This window comes from Lotus japonicus, chromosome 3 (assembly GCF_012489685.1).
Source record: "Lotus japonicus ecotype B-129 chromosome 3, LjGifu_v1.2".
NCBI lineage: Eukaryota > Viridiplantae > Streptophyta > Magnoliopsida > Fabales > Fabaceae > Lotus > Lotus japonicus.
This window is the reverse complement of record NC_080043.1, coordinates 36,718,694-36,743,427: the sequence shown is the minus strand read 5'-3', so window position 1 is coordinate 36,743,427 and position 24,734 is coordinate 36,718,694. Positions and strand designations below refer to the sequence as shown.

The following is a 24,734-nucleotide window of genomic DNA, read 5'->3' as shown; positions in this document are numbered from 1 at the left end:
ATGAAAGATGATAACTGTGAAGTCAATGAATGTACTACTTTTTGTCTTGTTTATATTTATATTAGAAAACAAAAGATACCCGAAGTGTGTCCGTGGGGTAGTTATTTAAAAAAAAATTACAAAAGGTTCTTAAGTTTGATTTTTCTATGTTTTGAATAATGTTTAATTAACTATTTATTTTAAAGAACAGAAAATGTACCATGATAAAATTTTCATAACCAGACAAAGAATGGTCAAAGGTTTATGAAGAAGAAAGGATCCTTAACATTTTTGTATCTTGTGGGTTGAACATTTTTTTTTTTGAGGGTGGGTTGAACATATTACTAGCAGTTTTTGGTTTGAGATGCCGCAGCTTGCTTTATTTGTGATGGCGAACTTCTCGTACGTGTTATTTTCAACACTTTGCTTGGAAAAAGTGTTGAAAAGCTTAATTAATAACAAACTCAATTAATTTTTTAATTGTTTTTAATTCCAAAACTACCATTTAAATAAAAAGCTTAACCTAAAACTATTATTTACACATCGAATTTTTTTCTCCAACTTTCCATAATTTAATACGTTTTTCAATTCTCTCTTTTACCTTGGGTTTTTATTCACAACTCAACACTTCCAAATCAAAATTTTAAATTATCATTTAATTATATGTGAGAAACATTATTCTCCTTTATCCCAAGTTGTTGACAAGAACCTACGCAGCAATTTTCCGGCACTTCAACTTTCAAAAGCTAAATTTTTATGTTCCGAAAATTCAACTTCCGAAGGTTCAAACTAAAAGGATTTTTAGTTTCAGAAACACAAATTTAGCTCAAATTCCAAAAACATTCAAAGTCACTTAGGGTGTTTTAGCCAAAAAAAGATTATTTTGGGTGTGCAAATATCAGTTGATAGGTGTGCAAAAACTTCCCCATTTCTCAAATTCCTCTCAAACGAAAGGGTTCAAAAGTAAAAAAAAAAAAAAAAACCAAATACAAGAGAGAAACATGAAATATTGTTAGGATTTTGATTTTGTATTCTTAAAAATAGATTAAAGCTCTATTTTCTCCAAATATAGGAAAGAAACCCTTTCACCTCAGTTTACAAGTCATCTGGAGGTTCTCATTGGAACAAATACTGTACCTTATTGCAATAATATAATCCTGACACAAAAATCCTAGGCACATCAAATCAAATTTAAAACGAAAAAAATGTCTTATAAACCATTTTGCAGCTGGTACTCTTGGTACATAGCAATGGCACAGAGGTTACTGAACCCATTTATCATGCAGTCAAAAAATAATACAACAACCTACTGTCAATTGAGTAATACGTTCACCTTAATGGAGGAGTCTGTTAAGATAATATCCCTTCCATTTTCAGCCTTTGGATGATCAAGAGTATTCAATCTAATTCTGATGTGAAGTGGTTTCATGAATACAAGATCTCTCAAATCACCCTTATATTGCAATAGATATTCATTCCATAATTCTCTCTCTCTTTTCCCAGATCTCTTAGAGCTCAAAATGTCAAGTATCCTTGCTGCATGTTTTACCCGGTTGCCATCATTTGAGTTTGGGTCTCTTCTAAGTTTACAATACAATACAGCGTAAACAATAACCTGAGTTAAATGAAAAAGATATTAGTACTGATACTCTGACTTGATGACCAGCACCAAAGTTAATTTGTCATGTGCGTTCAGATTGTTTAATTTTGTCAAAAGCATAATTTAAATGGCAATGGGGCAGTGGTGGATCATAAAGTTCATGACCATTATTTCTTGGGGGTTGATATACCATTTGAGAAATAGTTCAATGGGACTTCTAACAAAATATTGCGTGAGGGGAGGAGTACTTTTGATGAAGAAAAAAACAGAGCACATCAAAGGCATTCATTCCAATTAGGGTATTTTGCTTCTAATCAAATAATATAATGACAGAAATAAGACAAGGTCAAAATAAATAAGTATACCTCACTTGTTCCAGGGCTAGTACATACACCACAGCTGATGCGAACTCCCTCATCTTCTACCACTGACTTTTTATCCAGATTATCGACATCAACAGTCATTTCAGATTCAGGCTTTGGAGCGGCAAGATAATCCAGTTCATCGTACCACTGCTGGGCAGCACCAACCTACACCATGAAGACAAAAATTAGTGCAAAGGTTGAACCAGACTACTTTACTAAATAAAGTTACCATTTGCAAAAGAAACCTTTTCTAAGGAACCTGGAACATCATCCATTCCAGAAATTTCAGTTGCTGCACCTCTTGCTTGACGCCAAATACAGGATTCTTGTAATGGTTCTACAAGCTCAATATCCAAAGGAACATTCACACTCAACTGTATGTCGATCTTGCCTGTGACACATTGCACAAAAGTTCTAGGTCACCAAAAACAATTAATAGTTTTCCATAGCATCACATTGCTGTTGATGATTAAGTTCAAATTTTGAAATTAAAAGATTTAAGAACAGCCCGTGTAATTGATAATCCTCTAGTGAGAGAACTATAACTGATAAGGGATATCATTCTTTATATAACCAACTAAACAATCTCCCAACAGATTCATGCCATGTTTAAATTCAAAAATACCCAATTTTAAAATGTAAAAATTGAAATGACCTGGTAGAAAATCAAAATGCTGTATATGATCAATTGCTGTACCCAAAAGTCCATTTCCACTGCCAAATAGGTAATATGATTTACAAGTTAGTATATTTCACAGGATACAATCTTACATTTTCAACATAATGAATTGAACACAAACAGCAAATTGAGTTTAGGAACATCACTAAAGTGTGAAGAGAAATAGCTTACACGGCATAATATGTTTCCAGAGGGGAATTCAACCAATAAGGTAATCCAAGTATCCCCAAATTACATAACTGGAAGTTTACACAGACCTTAGATTCTTCGTTGACCTTCACAATCCTCTGTCCAACTGGTCAGATACAAAAACTGGTAGTTAATAGTTTCAAAAATTGCAACCACAAAAGAAAGCATTGAATAGCAAGGGAAAAAAGAATGAATACCTGTATCGCAAATGAAAATGTGATTCTGCAAAGTTGTCAGTGAAGATAAAAGATCAGAACGTGGGATGCCCTCCAATAAATTGCCATTATCAGGTTTCTTTGGAAACCAATCACAGGGAATCTGATCTAAGATGGATAAATTTTTCATGATTGGCTGTCCACAGATCTCAAGAATTCTAGAACCTATTTTTCAATAAAAAATAATACAAGAATCAATTAGTTCTAGTTAAATACAAGATTGATTTAACAAGTGACCAAATAACTGATATCAAAGCAAACCTTCCAAAACTTCATTTATCTTCCCCGAACTGAAATCCATGGTCCACAAAGTCTGAAACCTATAAGTAATGACAATCAGTACCAAAGGATGACAGGAATAAACCTTCAACTATGTACAATTAGCATCATCATCTACTATCAATCATAGTCCAAGACAATTTAGTTGATAAGAAAATTTAAAATCTTGCTTCTCTTGAACACATTTTTTTCCATCTTAGTGCTTGAGAAGCAAACTTTAAAACATTAAAATGATGTGGCATTATTCTTTCAAAAATAATACATTTATTCCCCTAAACTTAATGGGCTCCACCATTCAAAAAACGCGACACATGAGCTTCAAAAATCAACATTAAATCCTCTCTCATGTTTGGATTACTATGTAACTCGAAGTTCCTAACTCCTCAGTTAAGTTAGATAGAAGGAGCTTGTGCTATATCATGTGCAATTCTCTTAACTGTTTTCCATCTCTTATAAACATAGAAAGATCAAAATTTGAATCAACAGCAATCTCAATTCTAACTCCCATCTAAAATTTGACCAAATTCCAAGTCAGCAATATTGTGTGAAGGAACCATGTCAAGGTCAAGCACAAAAATAAAATGCACTTTCTTTTCTTCAACCCTACAAGGTATTCAGAAATTTAACATACGGTTATATGAAATGGGTTATCAAATCACCAAGCCAATAATATTTCTTTAGATCTAGCAGATTCAAATTTTAGTGACCTTACAAATCTAGTAGCAAAGGCTGTTCTTACTTTTGTCTGTAACTCTGACCTAATTCAATCATCAATACAATCTACCTTGTATTGATAGCAGCCATTTCTATCACCGCATTACATATTTGAACCTCTTCTCGTATGTTGTGGGGATGGGGGGTGTAAATGATGTTTTACCAAAAAGTTTAAACAATTGAATCATTCACCTGCGGTCTATGATGTAGAGAGTGTCATCAACTGATTTCAAAAGATGCCATGGGAAATATAACGATTTGGAATCAAATACTTCAGATCTTTCCTCGACATTGGTCTCCTCACTGCTTTCTAAACCAAGCTTATTCATGATCCAATTCCATACGCCTCCTCCCTTGCTAGTGACGCTTGCAGGAAAGAGAGTCTCCACTGTTCGTGCTCCCATGTCAGCTTTCCTGATAGCATGGTTCTTAGGATACATGAACCAGAATCAAAGAAATGATAAGGGACAACACTATCAAGAGAAATAAAAATACAAGCATTTTTTCCTGAAGACAATACAGAAATGAGAGAAGAGAGAAGTAGCTATCATCAGGTTCCCACTCCTTCTCTCCTTTGTAAATTTTTAACCGTTAGTAAAAACCACTAGTTCAAAGTCCTACCCCTTTCTGAATTAATGTTAGTCTTAAATGATAAATGCCAAAGCAACAAATCCACATGCATCTCTCAAGCAATAATAGGAGTTTCCACATGTAAAAAAGGTTGAATTTATTTATTAGCAGAAAAGTTAACATTGTGTTTCATACAAACCCTGAAGAATTGGCTCAACAAATCATACAGCAGCTTTGGGAGAGAGCTATGGATAAACATTGAAAGGGATATTGATCTTTGATACTCAAATTGATGTACATAAAGTTTAAATCAAATGTGATGAAGAGATGAGCAGAAATCTGATCTTAATTATTACGTTATTCCAAATGCATACCTCTGAATCCACAAAATATAAGCAATCCTCAGAAGCATGGTAATAAGAACCTGCAGGACGCCTTAGTTTAGCAGATTCAAAATATCCATCCTCAAATCCTGGGGAAGAGCCAATCTAAAGAAGAGACAATGAAAGTAATTATAAAGTTTCAGTTCCATTGTCTTTTTTAAATACTATATATTAAAATTAAATAAAAATTCAATGCTTTATCTTGACAAGGATCCCCTTCATCGACATCTGGATAAGCTTAACATTAGTTAAATAAGGATCCTTTGATTTACAATCTTGTACTCCTTTCTCGATTCTAGATAAGATCTTGATTTTGACTACCTTGAATCTATCTCGTGCTTAAACGCATATTAGAGAGAGAGAGAGAAAGAGAGATCAACATGGGTATCCTACCAGGGAGATACATCATCGACATTGATGTTCAAAGCCATATCGTCTTAACTATCACTAGATAGCATATTAAATTAAGCTAATATAGGACCTAAAATCAAAATGCATATTGAACTGTAATTATTTCATTAATTAGTATACATACACAGTCCATAATCTCTCCATTGCCATCCGATACAATAATCCTATGATGATTGCAATCAGAAAAGAAGAGGCGGTTAGAAGTTTCATCTGCAGAGGCACAACCTGTAAAAAAGGACAAACGATATTGAAACATCAAATTAGTTTCAACATTAAAAGAAAAAAGAAACATGACATATAAGCTATTATTTCTAAAATATTCTAATTACCTGCTACAAAACCAAACTCACTTTTTAACTACTAAATGAGCTAAGACATGATGTTTTGAGTCTTCAAGATTATTAAGTGAATATCCCATTTAGGAAAGGATGAATGGATAAGGCAATAAAAATTGTCCAGAATTAGGATAGGGTTTGAGGAAAAATAGGGTGAATAATCAGTCTACGCAGGCATATATTATAATAATTAATAAGTGCAGTATTCAGACTTGAATATGATAATTTCTGATATTTCATATATTGATAAACTTGTACAATATATATAGATGTAAAAGAGATATCTAAACTATATCTTCCTAAATCTTGAAGATACTAATCTATAATAGAAACCTATATCTGAACCATATCTCTATTTCTAAACTAAATCTTAATAATAATATTCAACACTCCCCCTCAAGCTGGAGCATATATATCTAATGCATCCAGCTTGTTACATATATCTTGTATCCTAGGACCTCGTAAAGACTTGGTTAACATATCTGCAAGTTGATCCCTAGATTGAACAAAGGAAGTCTTGATTACGCCTGAGAGTATCTTTTCTCTGATAAAATGACAGTCGACCTCTATATGTTTGGTCCTCTCATGAAAAATTGGATTTGAGGAAAGATACAAAGCTGATTGGTTATCACAAGCAAGCTCCATAGGTCCTAACTCACAAAACTTCAACTCCTGAAGCAAGTGCTTTAACCAGAGCAATTCGCACGTAGTATTAGTCATAGCACGATACTCTGCTTCTGTACTAGACCTTGCAACAACAGTTTGATTCTTGCTTTTCCAGGAAATTAGATTTCCTCCAATAAGAACACAATAACCTGTAGTGGATCTTCTATCACTAACATCACCTGCCCAGTCTGCATCAGCATATGCAATGACATCAGTATGACCCTTGTCAGTATAGACAAGCCCCTTTCCAGGTGATCCTTTAATGTATTTTAGGATCCGGATGACTGCATTCCAATGACTATCACATGGTGAATTAAGAAACTGACTCACAACGCTAACTGGGAAGGCAATGTCAGGTCTAGTCATTGTAAGATAATTCAATTTCCAAACTAATCTTCTATATCTCCCTGGATCAAGATATGGCTCCCCCTGATTAGGAAGAAGCTTCACATTGGGGTCCATAGGTGTGTCAACAGGTTTACAATCAAGCATTCCAGTTTCCTCTAGAATATCAAGAACATATTTCCTTTGAGAAATAGCAATACCTGCCTTTGATTGTGTCACCTCAATCCCAAGAAAGTATCGTAACTGACCAAGATCTTTAGTTTGAAAGTTCTTGAACAAGTGTTGTTTCAACTCCTCAATACCCTTCTGATCATCACCTGTAATGACAATATCGTCCACATACACGACAAGATAAATGGATTGATTGGATGATGAGCGTTTAAGAAACACAGAATGATCGGCTTCACAACGAATCATGCCAAACTCTTGAATGACTTTGCTAAACTTCCCAAACCAAGCTCGAGGTGACTGCTTTAAACCATATAGAGATTTCTACAACCGGCAAACCTTACCTAACTCCCCCTGAGCAACAAACCCAGGTGGTTGCTCCATATAAATCTCCTCCTCTAAATCACCATGTAAGAAAGCGTTCTTAATATCAAGTTGATACAACGGCCAATGGCGAATGGCAGCAATAGCTAAAAACAAACGAACAGATGCCATCTTAGCAACGGGAGAGAAAGTATCACCATATATCTGAGTGTACCCTTTGGCAACAAGTCGGGCCTTTAAGCGATCCACCTGTCCATCAGGGCCAACCTTAATGGTAAAGACCCATCGACATCCAACTGTAGATTTACTATGAGGAAGTGGAAGAAGTGTCCACGTATGATTGGCTTCCAAGGCAGTCATCTCGTCAATCATAGCTTGTCTCCATCCAGGATGTGAAAGTGCTTCTTGAACTGTTTTAGGAATAGTAACAGAAGACAAGGCAGACACAAAGGAACAATAGGAAGGTGATATGCGATGATAACTTAGGAAGTTATAAATGGGATGAGGATTAACTGTGGAACGATTACCTTTACGAAGAGCAATAGGCTGGTCATCAAGAGGATCAGGGAGGACCGCAGCAGGAGGAGATGTTGGAGCTGGATCTGAATCACGAGTCTCAACTGTAGGAGAAGGTCCTGATATGTCTGATCGTCGTCGCTCATAAGTAATACCAAATCAACGAGAGTAAGCGAGTGGCACAAGTAATACTGGAGATGTAATACCAGGGTCAATAAAATCTTGCGAAGCCACGTCGGATGCTGAGTCAAAGAATGGTTTATCCTCAAAGAAAGTAACATCCGCACTCACATAGAATTGTTGTGTAGTTGGTGAGTAACACCGGTATCCCTTCTGACAGCGAGAGTATCCAAGAAATATACATTTAATAGCTCGTGCAGCCAACTTGTCACATCCAGGGGAAAGATTATGAACAAAGCAGGTAGAGCCAAACACCCGGAGAGGAACAACATAAAGAGTGTCTTGAGGGTGCAAAATACTGTGAGGAACCTTATTACCAAGAACAGCAGATGGCATGCGATTGATTAAATAACATGCAGTAAGAATGGCATCACTCCAAAACTTCAATGGGGTGTTAGCAGTGATTAATAAAGTTCGGGTTGTGTCTACCAAATGACGATGCTTACGTTCAGCCACACCATTTTGTTGTGGTGTATGAGGGCAACTGGATTGATGAATGATGCCATGAGATGCCAAGAATGAAGTAAACTGCGCAGAGAAATATTCTTTTGCATTATCGCTGCGTAAAGCGCGAATAGTCTTTCCAAATTGGTTCTTGATCTCAAAACAAAAAGTCTTAAAAACATCAAATAACTCAGAACGATCTTTCATTAAAAATAACCAAGTATATCTTGAAAAGTCATCAATGAAGGTAACATAATACCTAAATCCTAAAACAGACGTAACACGACTTGGACCCCAAACATCAGAATGAACAAGGTCAAACGGTGATACAGTGGGACTACTAATACTAGATGGAAAGGATGCTCTAACATGCTTTCCAAGTTGACATGACTCACACGCCAATGTCTTCAAGTGAGAAAGCTTCGGAACCATTTGCTTCAACCTTTTAAGACTTGGGTGACCCAACCGACGATGCAAAAGATCAGGAGACTCGGAGACTGCACATAGTGTTGATAGATAAGGTTGCATGTAATAGAGACCACGTGATTCATATCCAACTCCAATCGTCTTCCCGGTACTTCGGTCCTGTATGAGAAAAGAATCAGAAACAAAGGTTATGGAACAATTCAAAGCACGAGTAAGTCGGCTTATGGAAATTAAATTAAAAGGGGAACCAGGTACAAAGAAGACATAATCTAAGGATAAAGAGGAAAGGGGTGAAGCTTGACCAATGCCCTTGACTTGTGCTTTAGATCCATCAGCAAGAGTAACACTATGAGGTGCTTTAGGAGGTGTCAAATTATTGAAAAGGGAAGGATTACCAGCCATATGATCAGAAGCACCAGAATCTAAAATCCACGATCCTGCAGATTGAGAGAGACAAATGGTAGAATTACCAGCATGTGCTACGGTGGCTGAGGAAGAGAATTGTTGAGCTTCCTTAAGTTGAAGAAATTCCTTGTATTCACTAGCAGAAAGACGATGTTCCTCAGATTCGAGCTTTTGTTCAGTAGCATGTACCGGAGATTGAGCAACAGTGGCAGTTTTGCTAAGAAACCCAACTAAGTGGTAGCAACGATCCTGAGTGTGGCTGTCCATATCGCAATAGGAACAATGAAGATTGCTTCTTCCTCTACCACGACCTCCATCTCTACCTCCATATCTACCTCCACGACCTCGACCTCGACCTCGACCAGAGGAGTTAGAGGCCAAAACAGATGACTCGGAAGCGGTGTGAGAATCCATCTCTGGTGGCGGAACCCTAATTAAACGACCAATAAGCTCTGCAACTGTAGGGATAGCAGAATTTGTCAGAGTTTGATTTCGAATAGATTCATAGTCTTTATGGAGGCCATGGAGAACAAGTACCATGAGCATATTATAAATCTTCTTTTTCATCTCCTTTACATCATCATTTTCCAACATCAATTTGACTTCATCACAAAGAGACTGAGCCTTCTTCAGATAGGAGGGCAGGTCAGAATCTGTCATATGAAGAGACGATATACCTCGAGCTGTCTCATAAAGCCTTTGAACATCATTCACATAAAAGGTTTCAGCTGTCTTCCAAATATCATAACAAGTTTTGTAAGTGCGAAAGTGAAACATCAAACTCGGTTCAATCGACTGCCATAACAAGGATACAAGCTGAGCATCAACTTTCTTCCAATCGTCTTTTTTAGAAGCATCAATGTCAGAAACCTTGAAAGAAAGATGGTCAGATAATCCCTGACCAACAAACCAAATGTCAACAGCATCACGCCAACTCAAATAGTTCTTTCCATTAAGCTTTTCCGAGGTAATTTTAGGAGATCCGGAAAAAGCATAAGACACCAAACTCTTCTTCTCTTCAGCCATGAAGAAAAGACGAAAAATACCAAAGAGACAAAGCACAAATAAACAAAATTGGGCAAACGATGGGAGCCGTCAAGGAGGACGTCCAAACAGATGCAAAACAGCACCTAAAAACAAACCAAACCAAACCAAACTTTGCCAACAATGAGAGGTGGCACGAAACAGGGTCAAAACAGAAGACCCACAAACCAAACGTGGCCAAAAGGGAAGGAGGAAGGCCGGACGATCCCTCTGGTGGCGGAAAAACAGCGCGTGGCGGCCTGGAAGGCGGCGTGTGGAACCCACGCGCCTGCGAAGCTGTGGTGCTGTGGCGGCGCGTGGGTGGTCGGACGAAGTTGAAATTTCGTCGGAGAGCAGATTGGCGGCCTCTGGTTCTGATGGCGGTGGTCGTGAAGTCACTTAACCACCGGAAAAACGAGCGGCAGCAGCACAGTGGCTGCTGGAACAACAAACCAGTAAAGAGAGAAAGAAACCTAAAAACCTAGCTCTGGATACCAACTTGAATATGATAATTTCTGATATTTCATATATTGATAAACTTGTACAATATATATAGATGTAAAAGAGATATCTAAACTATATCTTCCTAAATCTTGAAGATACTAATCTATAATAGAAACCTAAGATACTAATCTATAATAGAAACCTATATCTGAACCATATCTCTATTTCTAAAGTAAATCTTAATAATAATATTCAACATTCAGCTTGGAGTCAAGTTTGGGAGTCTCTTCCGTGAAAACAGATCAAACATAGTGACCAACAAGAACAACAAAGCCAACTTAGCCAACTTGAGACCCCCAGAATAGGTCGGGAGACCACTAAATAGTGAGACCCACAAACCAAAAAAGTGGTTACAAACGAACAATGAAGCTCCAGAGAGCAGAACCAACCAAACAACATGGTGAATGGATGACCAGAGGGTGGCGTGCAGATCCCACGCGCTGGTGAGCCTCCGTTAGATAACTGGAGCTTGAGAGTGATTCCTACTATGGCTCACAAAGGAGAAGTTGATAAAGGGGTCTCTAAGACTGATGGCGAAATTCACATTGACTTTCAACAAAGAAAAAAAAAGCGGGCCAACCCCTTATAACAGCGGCTGAACGAAAAACTAGGGTTTGAACCATAATGCTCTGGTATCAGCTTGAAACTAGAAATGTTCTGAACAACTGATTGATACATACTAACTTGAGAATCATACATTACTTGTAGATGACGTTCCCTAGTCTTAGTCAAACTAAAACTAACAGAACAATAACAATAAGGTTAGGATAATGATCCTAATAGAACTATCCCTAGATCTAACATAAAACAATAAGATATATCTCAAAGGTAATGCTTAAATCAAGAAAAAACAATATACAACAGGGAACATTAAAAAATAATGAAGTATTTACACCTGACATCCATTAGCATTAAAACCATAGAAAAGCATAAACATATGTTAGAATTTAAGTTACATCCCACATCACCACAAAACCTTAAGCCACATAAGGCAATGGGTGTGTTTCCTTTAACTTATATACTATTGTACACTTGTTTATTTATACAATGTGGGTGGGACTTCTTTGCGTCAGACTTGAGCTACTCTAATACATGGGTTTGTACTCAAGCAGAATGTCATCCGGTGGTAGACTTCTATTCCTGAGTCTCAGAGGCTTATATGACTTATCTCTCTTTTTTTCCTTTTTTTTGGGATCACGAGCCATTAGGCATTTTCAGCTACATCCACATCACCATAAACCTTAAGGCACTTGGCCAACGCGTGTGTGCGTCCTTTAACTTATATACTATTGTACACTTGTTTATTTATACAATGTGGGACTTCTTTGAGTCACACTTGTGTTATTCAACATTTAAGGTACATAATCAACTTACATAGAGAAACTATGATAATGAGATTACAGTGGAAATTTGATCAAAGTCAATCAATGATCTATTTTAAAAAAAAAAAAAAGGAAACACTATATTTACTGGATATCTCACATATATCTCAACAGTCTTCATTGTAAGGGTTTAGGAGATATTTTCCTAAGATACCGAGTCAAATGGTGGTAAAGGGGGGGGGCGGGGGGGACCATTGATTAAATATAAATTCAGTTAAGCAGTGTAATGCATATATTCCTACTATACTCCATGCCTTCCTTCATAACGCCATTATGCTTCTCAAAAGCAGAAATAGTTCGTGTTTCCTAGTTATAACATTCAATTCACTCCATAACAACCAGTGGAAAATAGATAAAGACACTTTACACTGATATGCATATTCTAATTAATAATATAGTATTTTCAAACGAAAGATAAAGGACTAGAAATTTGATTCCATATGGTTCATTCTCGGGAAATTTACCTAACAACACTATTACAAAATGGAAGACTTACAAAAACAATGTCAATTGATCTCTCAATACCTGGGTAATATAGAAGTAAATTCTGTAGAGGAGAATAAATATATTGATCCTTAGTGACCCCATCTTGCTTCCATGATGTGAATTTCAAGACCTTCCGTAACTTAGAATCATCAATCTGTTGCTTCTGTAACTCCGAAACAGCTACATATGACACCGAAGTCAAATTGTAAACATGCATATATAAAATCTAAGAATAGACATATTATTCATTGTCCGCAATGTTATGCACAGAAAATGTACCATTACCTTGGCATAGAATTTCAAGATCCACGTCCTTCTCATGATAAATTATAGGGCTCCTAAAATTTTTAAATAATATGTAGCACGAACCTTTCATGATCTATACAAATCAAAAGATATATTGTTAATAAATTGCAGATGACAAAACCAAATACGCATGTATCTTAAAAACACTAAAGTAAAAAAATACTCCCTCCTTTCCTTTTTATAAGAACCAAACCACCAATGCACACCCCTTAAGAAATGTAGTTAAAGTACTTTTTAGCATTAAATTTGTTCTCAATTTATATCAACTTTACAAAATTGCCCCAACCCACTTTTTAAAATTTCTATTGATCATTAATGCATTGCATAGTGGAAAGAGAGAGAAAATCCAACTAAATGAGGGTAAGTTTGTCAAAAAATAATTAATGCACTACAAACTTCAAGTTGGTTCTTATAAAAAGGACCAAGATGCATTTCAATTTGACTCTTATAAAAAAGAACGGAGGGAGTAATAAAAAGGCAGATTGTATAAATGAAATGAAAACTGTCAAGGAACAAGCCAACTCTTCTCATAAGTTATTAGATGAAGGTGCATGACTGCTTTTATACCTAACATGCCCCCTTGGTAAGGGCCCTATGGACATGGACAATGGCAAATACACAGACAGAGTTTAACTTACTGTCATCCAAATAGTGGAGTAAGAGTTTCTGATGAAGGTAATTCACCCTCAATTTCGAGAGTTCAGCCCTCTCCACGACCCCAACTACCAACTGATTTCCTAACCTTTCCGCTTTTCCCTCTCTCTATTTTTTATCATCAGGGTAGTTATTTCTATGCTAATTGTTATCTCAACTAACTATGACAGCTAGGACAATATTCGGTTACACTATACAAATCAATTACAGCTAACAACTAACTCTCCTACTCACATTGAGGGCACAGGGTTATTTTCCCCTGCATCACTCCTTCATTTCCTCTCATAGACCCTTGTAATTGAGGATTGAACCTTATATGGTCCTCTTAAAGTTCTTAAAAATTATCTAACAGTTTCCTACAAGTTGCAGCTGCTACATACATTAAGAGTCCAGTTTACCTACAATCCTACATTATACTAAAGAACCTGAGCTTCCTGAAGACCTCAAGCTTCAGCCAGATGATGGGGTGCAATCAACCACAGTTTTCGATAATCAAGTCATCATGGGAAGAAAAAAAGTCAAAGCCAAACAAATTCTGGTGCTGACAATGCAACTTGAGAAGAGAAACTTTTCTCTGCATTTAGCCTTGGGAACAAGGACGGTTTTTCAAGTGGAGGAAGTGATGGGATCCATGAGGCTAATCCATTGGTCATTTGGTCTATAAAACCATTCAAGTCACGTACTTGGAAGGTTTACACTAGGATGCATAAATAAAAATTGCAGTACACTCCAGACTAGTCATCATTGATATGGTGCAACATGCTACATGCCATTATTATCTAGTTTTAAGGACGATGGAGGTGGAGTTGGAAAAAGAGATCTGCCATATCTGATACAGATTGTAATAAGGAAGACATTGACAACCACTAATAGACTAATCTGGGACCAAGGAAATTTTAACAAACAATTAAACAAACAACTTTCATCATGGCAGAAATAGTACTCCATATATGCAACAAATGCTAATGTATTTTAGAAGCTACAACAATAACATCCAAAACCTTTTCCATCAGGAGAAATCAGCTACATGGATCAAACAGCACAATAATGTCATTTCAAGAGCTAATCAAGAGAATTTACCTTACCTGAGGAAATGTCCGCTCAGATAACAAAATAGGAAATGTGATATTTTCTGTCATAAGAAACTGGATTAGGTGCACTCGTTCTGCAGAAGAGTGAATTACTTTTAAACCCATGATATTAATATGAGGGAACCTGCCACCAAAAATATATTCTCATTATTATAAAAAGCCATTGCTACCTGTATCAAGTCTTTAGGTGGAGAGGAAACAATATTCTTCCCATACCTCTTCTGAACCATCTTCAGTTTTTGAAACATATTGCCAGATTCAAAATTCCTAGCAGCAAGAACCAAAAAGATTCCATCACCTTCAAAAATTTGTTTACATTTTCCAGATTGATTTAACCAATAATGATGTGTGCCTGCGATTTCAAATAAAAAAATGAATGGTTTAATAGAGGTAACGTAGAAAGGGTAGCAGTCTTAATTCATGAAATCTTAAATGTAGTAACAAATGCCTAAAAATTGGAACCATGTAATTGCCAGTTTGCAACCAATGTTTAAAAAGTTGGACTGGTTATTGAATCGGTTCACAGTCCATTGCTTCAACTGTAGTTAAACTAAGGCTGAATCAGCAATAAATAATTTTTTTTTGTTACAAGAGGAAAATAAATAAATATATATTTTTAATATGATATGACATATTAAATAGTGAATGAATATCAAAATATTAAGAAATCAACTCAAGTCAAATTTTAAATTTAATATATATTATTATGGTATTATATATCTTATAGTAAGATAAAATGACAAATTAATAATCAATGCTCAATATCTTTATTGGACTATATTTTATTTTTGGTTAAATTTAGAAAAATATGAAAGAAAAAAATATAGAAAACTAATTGATTCAAATCCTGCACCACTGATTCTTTATCTGTGTTGACCAGTTTTAACCCATTTCGACCAGCTCTAGCTGCTTGAGATCAGGCAGTTTTAAGTTTAATGGACCAGGCACTTATTCTAAGTTAACCGATAAGACAAGTCAATCCAGTCCAATTTTAACGACACAATTGCAACAGAGAAAATATTGCACTGACACAACTCAAAACTATAAAGTATAATTGAGAAAATAATGACCACATTCAACTGAAAGCATTAAAAAATAAGAACAACATCGTCGGACAGGACTCCCACTTCAAAGAACATGTGAGGATAATATGCACAAGATTTAAAAGTAACATGAGTAAAAAGAAGTGCAAAAAGAGCAAGAAAATACAGATCACATAACTAAAAATGAAAAGTAGTAGAGTAGCATAATAAATACCTTCAAACTCATTCAGTGAAGCTTTAATGAAAGACAATAGATCAATTTTAGGGGCAGGTTCGCGTGACACGTCAACCATTGTTGAGAACCTAAACAAGGCTGCCAATCAGAAGTCAGGAAACCAAGAAAATCCTAAACTACGAACGATACTTCAAAAATTCAATATTTACAAAGGATAACAGGCTCTGTAGTTTATTATGTTGTATAGCTAGTAGCCCGTTTGGATACGGACTTATCAAAGCTTTTCTACTAGAAAAATGCACTAAATAAGCTTCTCTTTGATTTGCATCCAAATGCCTACTAAGCTGTGCTAGACACCCTGTAGGAAAAAGTTGAATCTTGAAAAGTAATGATTAATTACCTGTGTACATGAAACCCTCTCAGTTGAGTAGCATTAGGAAATGGCTTCTGCCCTGAAGCCATACACATTATAGACAAAGCCACTGACTTTAGAGCTCTGCCAGATTGCTGATAACAATCACCTACAAGGGGTTCAGAAAATTGATACATTGAATTGAAGAGTTACAGAAAGATCATGATGATGCTCTTCTTGTTCTGTGATTTGGGGCTTTGAAGAGGAAACATACCTGGTTGAAGAATGGGTGCTAAAACCCTTGAGATTTCCTTCACACGGCGATACCTCTGAGCCATTTCTCCCTCCCTCTCTCAGTCTCAGTCTCAGTCTCTCTCTCGCTCTCTCTTGGTGGCTGAGTGCGTGTAATGTGGGTTTTAAGGTTTAAGGTGTTTTTTACAAATTTAACCTTGAACTAATTTTAAATTACGAAAATACCATTGGCTCTTGCATAAGACATTTTCCTTCCGGCATTGATCAAGAAAAGTTGAAGTGGGTGCGTCTGAAAAAGGAATTACAGGAACTTCAGGTGATGGAACCAACACAGTGAGAATAGTGATGATGGTATTGGTAAGAATGGTCATGGAGATTATTGCTGGAAGAAAAATCCCTCACAAATAATCCCTCACCCTATGTATAAAGTTTTTTTTCATTAACGAATAACGAATGACATCACTCAGTTGAAAAACGGTTGCATGTCTCTCATAATAAATATATATTTTTCAGCATTCGAGCACGTGCTATTCTTACAATGTTATTTATTGTGTTACCTTAAACTTTTCAATGATATTGATTAGATGTTGTTTTAGGGTTAAGGGGGTTGACCTGTCGAGTCGAACTCACTTTGTCATTCTTAATTACAGCTTTTTAGATATTTTATTTTTAATGTAAAATTTAAAATAAAAGTTGTTTGGCCAAATAAAGTTGGAATTGCTTTTCACTCAATTTCACAATATAGGCTATGTTTGGCATGCAATTTCAGCTGGTTTATAGCTTATTTGACTAGCTTAAAGCTTATTTGACTAGCTTAAAAGCTCTATAAAAGTGTTTGGTGAAGGAGCTTATTTCAGTAGCTTAAAGCTTTAAGCTATAAGCTATCTGAGGTAGCTTATAGCTTAAAGCTTATAGCTTATTGAATTTATTGTCATTTTTATCCTTACGGTTTTATTAAAATTCCACCATATAGGTATTAATGTTAAAATAAAATAAGTAAAAGTTAATATTATATTTTTAAGATGATTTTTTTTGTTCCTTCGGAAAACTATTTTTAAGATGATAAATAAATTGAGTCAAATTAAAATATTTAAAGTTATAATAATTTTAATATTAATATCCTATAGGTGTTAATGTGAAAATAAAGTAATGTTAAATATACAAATAATTATACAAGTATGTCCTTTTATGTCATTTTACAATTTCAGCTTGTTCAACAGCTAATTTTACCAAACACTTTTGTTACAATTACATAGCTTTTCAGCTTTCAGCTTTCAGCTAGCTTATCAACTTTCAGCTATGAGCTAGCTTTTCAGCTATCAGCTAGCTTTTCAGCTTTCATCTAGCTTATCAGCTAAACGTGCCAAACATAGCCTATGTTTGGCATGCCATTTCAGCTAGCTTATAGCTTATTTGACTAGCTTAAAGCTTATTTGACTAGCTTAAAAGCTCTTCAAAAGTGTTTGGTGAAGGAGCTTATTTTAGTAGCTTAAAGCTTTAAGCTATAAGCTATCTCAGGTAGCTTATAGCTTAAAGCTTATAGCTTATTAAATTTATTCTCATTTTTATCCTTATTATTTTATTAAAATTCTACCATTACCCTTATATATTTATAAAAACACTAAACTTATTTTTCCCTCACACTTACGTATGCAGTTTCCGCCACCATTCCCGCCACACCGCTGCGCACCACAAGTATTATAAATATTATATTAATAAAAATAAAAATTATATTTTTAAGATGATATATAACTGTAGCTAATAAAAATATTTAAAGTGATAATAATTTTAATATTAATATCATATTGGTATTAATGTGAAAATAAAGTAATGTTAAATATAAAAATAATTATACAAGTATGTCCTTTTATGTCATTTTACAATTTCAGCTTGTTTAACAGCTAGTTCTACCAAACACTTTTGTTTCAATCACGTAGCTTTTCAGCTTTCAACTATCAGCTTTCAGCTAGCTTATAAGCTTTCAACTATCAGCTAGCTTATAAGCTTTCAGCTAGCTTTTCAGCTTTGAGCTAGCTTATCAGCTAAACATGCCAAACATAGTCATAGGCTTTGTAATTTTGAATTTAAATTTTAAAACATGTCACATCTTTATTCCCACAATTTTCCTAACATATTGTTTGGTTTAAAGGAGGGGAGGGGAGGGAAAGGGAGGGAAGGGATTTTAATACTTATTACGTTTGGTTCATAGGAAGGGAGGGGAGGGAAAATAACTTATTTTTATTTGGTTCATGTGGGGAAGAGATTTTATAATTAAAATTTCTTTTATACCCTTTTATATATTTACTTGAATATAATCCACTGAATTAAATTATATTCTTAGCCCACCCACGAACTTCAAGGTTCAGACCACAGATTTCAACCTTCTGCCTCATCTAGCATTCATCCTAGTTCCTAATTATGTCTTTCTTAATTAGGGAAAGGAATAGACTTGAGAGGAATTTGAGGCAAGATCAAAATTTTCATAAGGAAATTTGGCCAATATGCCTCGTAATCTTCTAGAATCACATCCACCTTTTTTCAAATGAAACAAGAGATGCATAGGTTTTCTTCTGAGATTAAAGACTTAATTGCACTTTTGGTCCCTCATGTTTACCCTTTGTGCGATTATTGTCCTTAAAGTAATAAAATTGCAAAAATCGTCCCTCACTTTGTCAAACGACAGCACTTTTGGTCCCTCATCCATTTTCCGTCTAAATTTTAACAGTTTCCGTAAAAAAAATTAACGTTGTCAGGTTTTCCAAAAATTCTTCATCTTCTTCATAACCTTCCTTTCTCAAACCCAGAAAATAAAAACCGCAGCCATCTCCTTTAAACCACCCTTCCCTCAATCTCTAAAACTTCCTACAACATAGTAAACCCTTAATCACCAACACCATTCTCCCTCTTTAATCTTTATGCATGAATAGCTTTCCCTTCCCCACTGAGAGCCAGAGAAACCGAAATTCAAAAGGGAATTCTTTTCAAGATGACCCAGATATGCAAAACTGGAAATCAACATAAACAAAGACACAAGAAACAATTTTAATTTGCAGAAATGGAAGTTGAAAGGAACAAAACAAAGAAACCCATATATAAATAAAAAGAAAAAAAAAAACAAATCCAACTTGTGGAACAGAGAAGTTTTAACGATTGATGGGGAAACATCCATTGAGTTGCAATCACAAATTTCAGATATATAATCAATGCAGATAAAGAGAAAGGGTAATAATTTCATTCAAATAGTGATACAGGCAATAACTCAGGACCAGTTGGGATCTGAATCTGTTGGCCCATTGCTTCGTCTTCTCCAAATTTGGGAAAGGGTTTAATGGGGTTTGGGTAGGGGTTTGGGTTGGGGTTTCGGGTGGTGGGACATAGGAGAAGATAACAAAATAGGTTTTTGGGGGAGAAGATAAGATTTTGGGAGAAGAAATTCGGCGAAGATTATGATGAAGAAAGAGATGAAGATGAAGATGATTGAGGAAAATAAGGGTTTTAATTTCATTTTCATTTTTTGTTTCTGAAAAAACCGTTAAAATTTTGACGGAATATGGATGGGGGACCAAAAGTGCTGTCGTTTGACAAAGTGAGGGACGTTTTTTGCAATTTTATTACTTTAAGGACGATAACCACACAAAAGGCAAACGTGAGGGACCAAAAGTGCAATTAAGCCGAGATTAAAACAATATCTTTTATTTTTATAGGCAATAAGAATTATATTGAATAGAAGTACAAGGGGTACTTCAACTCAATATAGAAGAGAAAAGATACAGGCTAAGAACTAACATGAACAAAACAAAGAACCTAAAGTGAAATCACACAATCACACACAGATGCAGCGAAATCAAAATAGATTCCAAGCATGCTGGGGCCGACGGTTGGTATGAAGAAAGAAAGGAAACCCTGAGATAAAAAATTGGAATTTTTAGATTTGTGTAGGGTTATTTTTGTCCAAAATTTATTTCCCTTCCTAATTCCCCCACTTTTGGGGGAACAAAAAATTGAGGTTGGAGGGATTTTGCTCCCCCATTTCCCTCCCCTCCCCTCCTAAAGTTTGAACCAAACAAAATTAAATTTTAAAAATCACTCCCCTCCCCTCCCCTCCGTTCTCCTCCAACTAAACAATGCGTAAATCTCCTATTTTTGCATCCACCACTGCCATAAAAAATCCTATGGTTACCTCTACCGACTACCGCCACTAGGTACTCATCAACATTGCTAGCGCTCAACTCCCTCCATCATTACCACCACTCGACACCTTACACCACTTCCACTTTAACAGCTCATACTACTTCAGCCACCTCTAACACCCTAGACCACCATCATTGCTTATAACATTCTATCGATGCATGACATCCTCTATCACCACCAACACCTTGAATCCTACATTACCGCACCGCTGCCGTGTCACTCCCTCCACATCTGCCTTACCAGTTAACCTTTGACCGCTGCCACTATCTAACACCCTTCACCAGTGTCATTACCATGCCCGCAACCACTACCCTACATAATGTTTCATTGTCGCCATCCAACAATCTCCACCACTACTAGTGTCACCTGACACCCGTATTGAAGAGGCGGTGTTCAAAAGGACCACAAGAAATGGTTAAAAATTTCTTGAAAGTGCCTTGCTAATTTGGTCCTTTAGGAAACAAAGTCTAAAGGTCGAGTACATGTCAGCAACAAGCTGTTCACAAATCTTTTTAACTCAAATATCAACTTTTGGAGACTGATCATTAAGGTAGACACATTTTAACCCTGTAATAGACGTGGTAAGTGTTAAAGATACTTCGAAATGCATACCAAGACCAACCAAATTTTGTTACATGAAAGGAAGAAACAAAGACAATCCAATGGAGAATTTAAATTCATTTAACTCTTGACAAAAAATCCCCCAGAAAGGATAGAATTTTAAAAAAGGTCATGAATTGTCTATTGAACTTGATGACTTATTTAGATTGGATAAACATAAGGCACTAAGCACATTCAGACTATTCAGTATATATCAGTCAAAAGTTAAAGTAAAATATACACGTATAAATCATTCATCATCTGATGAACTTAAAGCGGGATCCTCCTTTATGGTAGGTTCTGTGTATGTTTCGGATGCATCAGTAATCTGGACCGAGATAACTGGATCTGTTGCAGAATTTGAAGTTCTTGAAGAAGGTGAATCCGCAACTTTTGTCTCAGCTGCAGACTTGGAAATGAGTCCTTGTGCCTCCATAGCTTCACGCGCCGCTTTTTCCTTTGCCTTTTTGGCTCTGTCCAACACTTCTTCCTGCATATGCATGCATTATATTCTCCAAAAGGTAAAAGACAAGCATCTAATCTAATACATCAACAATGACCCAGACAGTTAGAAAGTAAAAAGTAGGATACAAAAAAGTTGATCAACTTCAAATTGAGAATTTTACAAATGTTCCTAACTTTAAGTTATTTCTAAAACCAATTGATAACTCCCATGGATTCAAAGTTCTATTCAGTTCCAACTTATGGACCGGCAACTTCCATGCATAAGCTATTTAACATATATTTTTTTGTTCTTGATCAGCAATCAAAACTTATCAGACATCATGTTTGAAGCATTGGGCATTGGTTCCCCATAAAAATCCACTCCTCTCCATCCCATATCCATGATTTCCTTTTAGATAATATGATGAAGCCCCCTACACTCCAGAATTCCACTATCGTAATTTCCAACCTCCAATATTCAACTATTTAAAAACTTGCATTTTAATCAATTGTTACTTTTGACTACAACTGACAGTTAGACAAACAGGACAATAAACATTGCTTATCAATTGAAGAAAGGAAAAAAGATAGCTTTTCATTCCCTATGTAAGTAAGTTAGGCCATATTCTTTAGTTATCTTTTCATTTTCAAGGAATATAGTTGTGCTGTACAGCCTCTTATAGCATGTTTGGAAATCCTTCAACAATTGATTCTAGAGTCAAAATCAATTGGCAGGAGTAGCTTATGTAAGTATCTTCCAGGTGCCATAATTGATTATGCAGAAAAAAAAAGATGATCCAAACATGCAATTAGGCCATTTCAGAGTACTAAACTCAACGTATTGTAGCATCTCAATCGGTTCCCACTTTCCAACTCATTTCCCCAATTTCAGTAAGTACTGTATTTTATCAAATGTCATAAGACCACTACTACCATTTAACTTTTAGGCTTCAAAATCACTCTAAATTTATAGCCCAACAGTCTGTCTTTCAAGGGGAGGGGGGGGGGGATTATTCCTGGATTTTAAATTGGATAGGCTACTGTACCTTCTTCAAATACGAAACTGATTGTAGACTAAGTTTTGTTCGTAACTAATGGAATTCAGAGCATTTTTATTCAGATTATTCAAAAACCCCCCATTATCTGTGATGCCATTTTTAAATGAGAAGTATATAGCCTATACCAACTGCTAGAGGGCTTAACTATAGTCTAAATGACAAACTACCACATTCAAAAGACAGCTAGTAATGAAATACAGTTCCAGATAAAATCTTTAAGCAGAGTACAGTTATTCAGATAACAGAATTAGATATCGCATACTGGGAAACAATATTGTTTATGTGGTCCTGAAGCAAACCCACATGAGACAACAGATTGTAGAGTGCTGCTTTACATGATAAACTGCTCCTTACCTGAAAGTCCTGCACTTGCTTCTGTTGTTCAGCTTGCAGCCTTCCAACTGTGCTCAAAAACTCACCAACTGTGGACTCAATGCGCTCATTGAGTGCTTCAGCTACAGCTTTTCCCAAGAAAAATGCATCCAGAACAGTTCTGCTGCTGCTATCACCATCACCTGCATGATCCAATTACTTATTTAGTTCAAAAAAAATCTAATAAAAGAAGCACATAGTCAAACACCCAAAAACAAAAAATCTGGGGATAGAATGTTTTAATTGGACTAATTTGGTCCCCGTAAACTAATTTTTTTGTGTATGAAGTTGCTCTCGCAAATCCAACCCAGGTGCAGTGAAGGCCAAAGGCCTCCCAAGAGTGCGACGGCTAAGAATCGAACTTTCAACCTACGGGTTCAAACAACCACTTTTAACCGGACAAAATAAATCGAGTTTACCATTAAACATTGACAGTTAGACTCGTAGCAACTGTAAGGTTGCTGGCTTGCTGCTATGTGATTTTGCAATTACAGGCTCGAGTCGTGGAATCAGTCTCTTACAAAAATGCAAAGTAAGGGTGCCAGCATTAGATCCACAAAACAGGTCTAGCCCCTGCCTGGACCTCGTGCATAGCGTGAGCGTTATAGCACCAGCCCAGGTTTGCCCTTTTTTTTACCATTAAACATTGAGAAAATCCATTTTACCATTAGGAAATGAGTAAAGCTAAATGAAAATTAAACCATACGATTCAGCAATGTGAAATAATCGAATCCCCCGATACCCCAAAAAATGGATAAATTAATGAATAAAAAAAGAACAACAACCCTGTAACAATTGCAGAACTAGAAGCTGCAACAGTAAGGATGAAAAAGAAATTCAAACAACAGCAACCCATGAACCCAGAACTTGATGATATAATTATAAACCATCTTCATGCAACCCAATAACACATAATTAGTGGCAGCAAGAGACACATAGGAAAAAAAACCTTAAAGAACAAAAAAATTAATCTTGTACCAGAGCCAGGACCACCAGGGCGGAAACTACAGTTGCAGCGAACTCCGGCGTACTGAGAACCCCTTTTGCAGTGAAGTTCAATGCGGGTAGACTTGGAAGAACAAGGAACGGTGATTTTGGAGGGAGAAGAAGAAGCAAAGGTTTTGGGAGAAGAAAAGCATGTGGTAGATGCTGAAGGGGAAAGTGTAGTGTTCATTTTCTCCTCCGAAACTGAAATGAAACAGAATAGAATACACACACACTTTCTTTCTCTTTGCTCTGTCCCTGTTTTGTTGTCAACTACTCAACCCCCACAATATGTACTTGTCCAAAAGATCTGAGCTAGCAAAATAAAAATAAACTAGAAATCTCAACAACAACAACAAAAAACTACTAACACTAAATAAATGATCAAGTTAAAAAAAAAATCAGTTGAATTTTATTTGAAAATATTTATTTTAGATAAACTATGGGTATTTTAATAGGACAAAACTTATGTAGACTTCCATATATATGTTCAGTTTTTACTCTTGTCCAATCAGATTATAACACGTGGATTGAAAAATTATAGTTCGAGAAATAATCACACCTAATTAATGAGTAAGCCGAGTTTTAATTGGTCAACAACACAAACACTACTCGAAAAACCGT

At 35.9% G+C, this 24,734-nt stretch overlaps 2 protein-coding genes across 3 annotated transcripts; both read right to left on the bottom strand.

The window, feature by feature from the left end:
* Positions 1 to 1,098: 1,098 nt before the first annotated feature.
* On the bottom strand, positions 1,099 to 16,602 carry LOC130709473 (uncharacterized). 2 transcript variants are annotated; one of them, XM_057558841.1, is made up of 17 exons: positions 16,484 to 16,602; positions 16,258 to 16,378; positions 15,897 to 15,985; positions 14,856 to 14,991; positions 14,634 to 14,763; positions 12,874 to 12,967; positions 12,628 to 12,768; positions 5,509 to 5,609; positions 4,965 to 5,078; positions 4,213 to 4,448; positions 3,289 to 3,347; positions 3,010 to 3,192; positions 2,795 to 2,918; positions 2,600 to 2,658; positions 2,190 to 2,335; positions 1,945 to 2,109; positions 1,099 to 1,594 (listed from the first exon to the last, which is right to left on the bottom strand). In XM_057558841.1, the coding sequence occupies exons 1-17, from the start codon at positions 16,545 to 16,547 to the stop codon at positions 1,292 to 1,294; spliced, it is 2,265 nt and encodes a 754-aa protein (XP_057414824.1). In that variant the 5' UTR covers positions 16,548 to 16,602; the 3' UTR covers positions 1,099 to 1,291. The 2 variants fall into 2 exon arrangements, with proteins under 2 accessions (XP_057414824.1, XP_057414825.1); XM_057558842.1 differs by lacking the exon at positions 1,099 to 1,594 and having other exon boundaries at positions 1,949 to 2,109; positions 2,204 to 2,335.
* A 4,693-nt stretch (positions 16,603 to 21,295) lies between these two features.
* Positions 21,296 to 24,396, bottom strand: LOC130709472 (uncharacterized protein At4g13200, chloroplastic). The gene is made up of 3 exons (XM_057558840.1): positions 24,105 to 24,396; positions 23,109 to 23,269; positions 21,296 to 21,742 (listed from the first exon to the last, which is right to left on the bottom strand). The coding sequence occupies exons 1-3, from the start codon at positions 24,298 to 24,300 to the stop codon at positions 21,503 to 21,505; spliced, it is 597 nt and encodes a 198-aa protein (XP_057414823.1). The 5' UTR covers positions 24,301 to 24,396; the 3' UTR covers positions 21,296 to 21,502.
* Positions 24,397 to 24,734: the final 338 nt, after the last annotated feature.

Coding starts and splice junctions, on each gene's coding strand:
- LOC130709473 (XM_057558841.1), bottom strand. CDS start 16,547: ATGGCTCAGAGGTATCGCCGTGTGAAGGAAATCTCAAGGGTTTTAGCA. Junction 14,764..14,855: donor CTGAAGATGGTTCAGAAGAG/GTATGGGAAGAA, acceptor TTTTGGTGGCAG/GTTCCCTCATATTAATATCA. Junction 2,919..3,009: donor CATTTTCATTTGCGATACAG/GTATTCATTCTT, acceptor GTATCTGACCAG/TTGGACAGAGGATTGTGAAG.
- LOC130709472 (XM_057558840.1), bottom strand. CDS start 24,300: ATGAACACTACACTTTCCCCTTCAGCATCTACCACATGCTTTTCTTCT. Junction 23,270..24,104: donor CCCTGGTGGTCCTGGCTCTG/GTACAAGATTAA, acceptor TGGATCATGCAG/GTGATGGTGATAGCAGCAGC. Junction 21,743..23,108: donor AGCAAGTGCAGGACTTTCAG/GTAAGGAGCAGT, acceptor ATGCATATGCAG/GAAGAAGTGTTGGACAGAGC.